This window comes from Clupea harengus, chromosome 16, assembly GCF_900700415.2.
Source record: "Clupea harengus chromosome 16, Ch_v2.0.2, whole genome shotgun sequence".
NCBI classification, from domain to species: Eukaryota; Metazoa; Chordata; class Actinopteri; order Clupeiformes; family Clupeidae; genus Clupea; species Clupea harengus.
The window spans coordinates 12361582-12368813 of NC_045167.1; the positions used below are offsets into that span (position 1 = coordinate 12361582).

Genomic DNA, 7232 nt, shown 5'->3' on the forward strand with positions numbered 1-7232 from the left:
GGTCAATTATGAACTACGAATTTGAGGCTGAGCTAATGCAAGATGAAGACTGACTTGGTCTAAAATTTCTAGTGCTTCATAATCTTTCACTGAATATGAAATTAATCACAATATAATTACTGTCATCTCAAATAACTGGACTAAGTGGGAAGAATGGTCTGGCCTGATCTGTGGGCCCTGCTCTTGGGTTTCATACTAAACTCTCATCAATACCGTATCACACCACTAGGGGCTCTCAACCACCCACGTTGGGTACAGGCCAAACAGTAATGCCAGGAGAATACTCAGGGAGAAGATGGGAGGATATGCTGGAGAAGTTAAATTAATGACAAGAGAGAAGAAGGACACTCATTTGGATTCAACCATCAAAAGATAAACACTTTGTGAGTTGGACTTATTTCATTCCATCTATCCTTGAATGCCCTCAAATCAATCTGTCACTTGTCAGAATTTGTATAAAATTACACTTTTCCAGTGTAGACAGCTTATGTGAATATTATGATTAATGGTTATTATAATTATTACTATACATTTATTTTAAGATAAATGTCGGAAGAAAGTAGAAGTATTGAAATATTCTCTCTTTTGCCAGATTATGCATGTGTCTCGTTGTGCTTATAATGGACTATCAGTACACTTATCATCTCGTGTTAATTTTCCTGAATTGTCTTATTGTGAGTGTTGTGCCAAGCAAGATCATCTTCCACAGCAGGCATTCAAAGCCCACAGTGTCCTCTCTTCTTCTCCTCTTGCAAGGCTGTGAGGTTAAATGCTCACACACACCTTTGTGGAGGTCTACTGCAGTGCTTACAAAACGTGCCCCTCTCCTCCTTTACTTACTGTGTGAGTAAACACAGGTGCTGTGAACATTTGTACTCTGTAAATATTTTCATTATGATCATAAACTAGATTTAATTTGAGCTGGGGGGAATAGCTAATAGACATCAATCCAAATCATTTTAATAATGAGCCCTTTAGCTGGTAGGCCTTACTCCTATACTGACATCACAGAGCTTTTCAAATAGAGATGGCAAAGTAAAAGAAGGAGTGTATGAGACATAATTAATCTATAATATCTTAAGTGAAACCTGTAGCATTAAACTATAATATCTTATGTTAAACCTGTAGTATTTAACTATAATATCTTATGTGAAACCTGTAGCATTAAACTATAATATCTTATGTGAAACCTGTAGTATTTAACTATAATATCTTATGTGAAATTTCAGCAGTGGCACTCCTCTCTGACTTTTAACTTAACTGAATTTACTGAATTTCATGACACTTCCAGTCCTGGAAAATGGGATTTTGAAATTAAAATAACTATTCCAGTATTTCAATGATAGTGGGAATCTTGTGAACCTTACTAAAGACTTTAGGTTTAACTAAGGTAAAATACTAAAGGTTTAAGATACTGGTATTAACATACTGTGATGCTGATAAGTTTGCTTAAAACAGCGGATATTTCATCAATTACTTGCATGTTTCTCCAGACATCAAGCGAAATTTGTATATTTAAGTGTACCTATACATTTCACTAATCAAATACACTGAATAAGATTTGTGGTAACATTATCCTAGAAGGCTTTATTGACAAATCAAAACCAAAATCCACTCATTCACATACTCATACATTTCACCACAAACAAATCAAGCTAGCCAAAAAGCAAGTCACTGAGAAGACGTGTTGTGATTGCAATACCTTCCCCTTTGGTGTCTGTTGTGCATTTGTTCAGTGACAGCTATGTCAACTCAAATACAGCACACATGCAGACAGTAGGAGAAATTGATGACTCACAAAGCAACCTGTCCACTTTACTTATCGTTCGCTCCATAGAAGATTGTAATGGAGGAGGGGATTATGTCCATGCTGAGACATATGGTATCTGCAAACTAGGCCCCAAAACAGCCTTGCAAAGTACATTTATAAGGCTTGACACTTGTGCAAGGGATATGTGATTGATATCCTGTTTCATGCTCGTCACATTCTACTGAACACGATCTTTGGGATCAACACCCCACCCTGATTCAGCCTGAAACTGTCCTCCCTCTCCGCAACATACAAAAGGCAGTTTGGAATTCAGCTCTTCAGCAACTCCTCCTACTACAACAGGAAGAGGAACGTGAGGCAGGAGAGGTATTGAAATGTGCACAGGGATGGATGACGTATTTGTGACTGTGAGTTTGGCCTTGTGTCATGGCATTGTGAAGTTGATGTGGAAGGGCTTTGTGTGTAAGGGTGGGCAGTCTCCCAGTTCACGGCCGTGGTCAGGAGACCGTGAGGAAGCACAACGCCACCCCTGGTAAAGTGTCTCAGTAAGTTGGAATGCCCCAGTGGTCCCGGACCTCCAGTGCCTCTGGTGACCTTAGCTCTTCCTCATGCTAAGGTCGGCGCTGGTGACCAGGGGCGAGAGCGACGTGCTGTCCAATGCCTCGTCCCTCTTCAGTACCTGGAAGGCCTCACGGCTGATGCCCAGCAGCTCGCGCAGGCCCTTGTTCTCCATCTTAACACCCACAGAAGGACAAAAACACATAGTCAGACATGCCAAAAAGAGTCACAGAACACTGAAAAAGCCCCCAGAAAACGCCCAGCAACAAATATAAAGTTTTAATAAAATATATTTAAAAAAAACATATAAAATATAAAAACACAGGCACAAATACACAGGGTGATTACTGTACGCAATGGGTCTGTGTTTCCTGCCAAATATTTAGTATTTTTGATTTCATTACATCATTGGTACCATGTCACCGGTGTTAAGTCTAAAAAGGTCTGCTACATGAATTTTAGCTGATCTCATGTGTCCAAAACTTTCAGATGAGCTTTCCATCATGACAGGAGTGTCAGACTGGCTCACCTCCAGCTGTTTAATCCTCTCCTCATCTTCACACAGTTTTCCCTCATCAACCTCGATGGCCTTCCGCATCACACTGGCCATTTCATTAATCTTGTCTAAGTGAGCCTGCATTTCCTGAAAGAAAAGAAAAAGAAAACATTTGTTTATTGTACAAGATGGATATTTATGTAGGGTGACCAGACGTCCTCTTTTACCCGGACATGTCCTCTTTTCGAGACCTAAAAGATGCGTCCGGCAGGGATTCTAAAATCGTCCGGGATTTTGACTCGTCGGATAGTTGTGTTTCTCTGGGTCTTTCACAAACTAGCTATTACGTCCTTACAAGTTTTGGAAAGCGTATCTCCCTTACGTTCCACCTTCTTGCGCGAGCTCTGACTGTAGAGAGAACTGTCATTGGTCGACCGCCTTCCCAGTGTTGCCAGATATGATAATTATCCTCCAAATACGATCATTTTGAGCCTTTGATACGATACGCCATTTTCAATCTGGCAACACTATTGTAAACGATGCAACTAGTGGAGGCGGCAAGGTGCTCAACCTTGCCACCTCCACTAGTTGCATCGTTTACAATAGTACATGACATCTGCATGTGAAAAAGATGTCAAAACTTCGTCGCGGGGGAGGGGGCGGGGTCATCTGCATGTGAAAAATATGTCCAAAAACTCCATCGCGGGGGAGGGGGCAGGGTCCCACGACGAAGTGTCCTCTTTTTCACAAACTCAAATCTGGTCACCCTATATTTATGTTACATTTCAACAAGGACGGTTTTACTTCAGGAGAGGGGCATCCACACTGAACCTGAAGTATGAGGTTTAGAAGAGGTGATACCACAATAGCTGATAAAACGTTTTTCAGGTAAAATGCAAGGTTTAAAACATTTTGTATGTGAGCAAGAAAGTCATTCTGACACCTGCTGAATCCTAGCCTGTTTCATTAAATACATGTACACATAGCTATTTTTCTAGGGTTGTGATTAGTCAGTAGTATAATTATTTCGCCAGGATGTAGCTTCAAAGCAATTCCAAAACTTCCACGAACAGGCAAGACTTCCCCAGATCAGTTCTGCTGTCTGGGCTGCACACGGTACATGTGGGAGGGGAATTGGAATATTTGATTTCCATCGTCTCTCTTAATATTTTAAACAGTGTTTGAAATATGAGCCTTTAGGAACACTATGAAAGCAGAGTACAGTGACACTCACGCTGGTGTGCTGCTCTTTGAGCTGGGTTACGATAGCAGGGTCGTCTTTCTTGCTGGCCATTAGCAGCCTGAACACCTGCTCTCTATATTTACTCATTATTAGCTCCAGAGCCGACTGGTGCTCTTCGAGGGATGTCCTTAACTCTGAAAGAGAGAAAGAAAGAAAGAAAGAAAGAAAGAAAAGGCATTACATTTAACTTGAAATAGAGATCATCCTGTTCTATTATTTATTGAGAGCATTCAAAGCAGGACATCTGGACATCCCCAGCCAATCGCCAGGAGATTTCAGAGAGTTCTGGTTAGCTACATTTCACAGCCACTCTCATGGCAATCTCCTGTCTTTTTCCCATCAAATATTAACGAGCACTGTCTTTAGTGGCAGACAGATGCATGGGTAAACAAAAGGTGTAGCATATACACACGTACCTTTGTTTTCTTGCTGCAGTTCTCTGATCTGCCGGTTTTCCTGTTGAATTCCCATTACTAGAGTGGAGCGAGGACGATGCCTGGCCACAAGGTTAAGGGCTTCAATCTCTTCCTGATACTAATTGGAATCACAACCACAGGACAAAATTAGTTACGATAGTCAACGTTTAAAGGTTGTTATTTATGTGTGCAATAAGTACTTATTACAAACAACAAATAGCAACAAATTATCAACATACTACATTTAAAATATTTAGCAGCTTTTCACATGTTGAGGGCCACAGAGACAAAGCTTTTCGAATTACCTGTTTCATGGCCTCCACTCGTTTGTTAAGAGACGTTGTCTGTTCAATTAATACTTCAGCTGCATTGTCATGGTCACGAAGACGCTCCACGAGCGATTTGGCATCTGCCAAAACTTTTTCAAGAGTGCACGCCATTCCTGTTTGACAGATACAAAGAAGCTTCAACTGCATATTCAAAGCTTTAAATTGAATTATACTGCTGTGGAGATTCATTTGTACGACGCACTCTTGTGTGTGTTCGATGTAAGTACTTATTTTACTCAATCAATGAATTAATCAACCATTAATTTATATTATTATTACAGGTCGTGGAGATGTGTTGTATAAACATAAATTGTTTGGCAAGGGCAAAACTGATGGAAGTAATACCACCAAGAAATCGATATGGCCATGACCCCAACGTCTATTACGTTAGGTATTAACCAGCAGTCATGTCATGTCATGTCATATCAGTACAAGTGAAGTGTTACACGCATGTCCAGCTAAGCTTGACTGGAGCCAGACTTCCTTATGGCTATGGCTGGGTCACACCATTTTAAACACACTTCGATGACAAAAAAATTCAGTTCCGGGTGTAATGAACACTTGTCAACAGTATGCTAACGTTAGCTACCAGAAAATGACCGTCAGCAACTTAGTATGACATGAGTAACGTTAGCTAGCTAGCTACTAACATTAGCTAGCTAGTTGTGTGATAACGAAGTGACTTGTTTACAATATTCCTTTGGCTGAATGGTCTTCTGGTTGCCTTACCAAGCTAAAATGAGCGGTGATAATTTTAGACAGCTACTACTTCTCAATGTAGGCTTCTTAATCGAGTCAACCTTAATTAACAAGCTATTCTTAGCTATCTTACAAGCGCCAGATAACTAGCTAACATTAGCTTGCCTGTTGTAACTGTAGATGTCAACTTTACACCTCAGCTAACCTAACACCGTCTGGCGAACTGTTCTTATAGCTGTCTAGAAAAATAAACTGTCGAAGATGTTCTCAGAAATGATCTTACCTTCAATACATGAAACACAATTGCAGTTTGTTGTTTCACAGCAAACATAAAATCCAATGTACCCAACTCTTACTGTTGTTACTGCTGAAGACGTCATACTACTAAGAGCATGGCATGATGGGAAACGTCATTCAAATGTAAGGAAATCCATCTATGGACCGAGTGAGGTTTTTTTTATATAGGAAGTTAGTCGAAATGTACATATACAGTATAGGTATAACATATATTCACTACGCGATGTGAAACATTGAAAGGGTAATAGTTTGAAGTGAGATGTAAGTATCTGAACTTACACACGGTGGAGCTGTTGAATTCTACTTGTCAGGCAGGCCTATAACTGGCTTGTTGGAAAGAATCAAAGCAACGCGTTCATAGTAAAATACACATCACTTGTACCTAACATTATCATAATCACATTATGTAATGGTAGCCTCCAGGGCTTAATTTGTTTAAGATATAATAGGATGGGGGCTAGCTTTGTATCTGAAAAAAATAAAGGGCAGTTGGATTGTTACAGAATAACTTCCGGGAGGTAAATTCTTTTCAAGAAAATAAGTAAGTGAAAAATGATTAGTTAATGTTGGTGATTTGTTATCAGTAGTATCATACCAAAGGCAATTAAATGTAAAGCCTGTGTTGGCTCATAAAACCATTTAAAATCCCAAGGCCAAGTGGATAATTTTCACTGTGTTGTAGGCCTATCAGGATCTATATCAAAACTCTTAGAACATACCAGAACATGTGTAACATTATAGGATCACAACTCACAGTTCCTGATCCATGCTCCTGTTTGTTAACCATACATATTGATACATTTGATCTTGGAAAGTAATGACTAAAGGTGTGTTTTGTGTCAATTCTGACCAATTAAACATTTTTGTTACATTCCTTAGTCTAAAACATTTTGATATCTTAATAAGCTTAATGGCCTTGTTTTACAGTGGGTTGCCAATTTCTACATTTTGTCAAAGTAAAGCTTTTTGCTGAAACAGTTATCAAGTGGGTCATATCTCCCACTGGAATGTGCATAGGGTATGTAATCCCTCAGTATGACCCTCATACAGAACTAATCAGATTGTTTTTAATCGTGAAGGGGCAATCTCCTGTTATGACTTCATGTGCAGTTCGTCTAATAAGGCTGAGGGTCTTAACAGGTCCTAGCTGCCCTAGGGAATGTGGTATCCTATGCTAATATTCCTTAAGCAATTTTATAGCTAACTTAATTTTTTAATCATTAAAAACAGGAGTTATGGGTGAAATCACTTGTCACTGTATCTCATCTGAATGATGGAATCACTTGTCTTGCTAAAGTAAGGATAGCTTTAAGTGCAATAAAGGGTAGGGTATAGGGGTAATTGAACTGACTGTGATCCATAAGTAATCCTCTTGCATAACATGTGCTGTTATACTGTCCGTACAAACACATTGAGATTTATT

General features: G+C 39.5%; 1 protein-coding gene across 1 annotated transcript; it reads right to left on the minus strand.

Moving 5' to 3' along the window:
- Positions 1-1560: 1560 nt before the first annotated feature.
- Positions 1561-5915, minus strand: fgfr1op2 (FGFR1 oncogene partner 2). The gene is made up of 6 exons (XM_012824512.3): positions 5796-5915; positions 4790-4926; positions 4485-4602; positions 4060-4202; positions 2859-2972; positions 1561-2504 (listed from the first exon to the last, which is right to left on the minus strand). Exons 1-6 carry the CDS (start codon positions 5890-5892, stop codon positions 2367-2369), a joined length of 747 nt encoding a protein of 248 aa, XP_012679966.2. The 5' UTR covers positions 5893-5915; the 3' UTR covers positions 1561-2366.
- Positions 5916-7232: the final 1317 nt, after the last annotated feature.

Coding starts and splice junctions, on each gene's coding strand:
- fgfr1op2 (XM_012824512.3), bottom strand. CDS start 5,892: ATGACGTCTTCAGCAGTAACAACAGTAAGAGTTGGGTACATTGGATTT. Junction 4,603..4,789: donor GAGTGGAGGCCATGAAACAG/GTAATTCGAAAA, acceptor GATTCCAATTAG/TATCAGGAAGAGATTGAAGC. Junction 2,973..4,059: donor TCAAAGAGCAGCACACCAGC/GTGAGTGTCACT, acceptor CTTTTCTTTCAG/GAAATGCAGGCTCACTTAGA.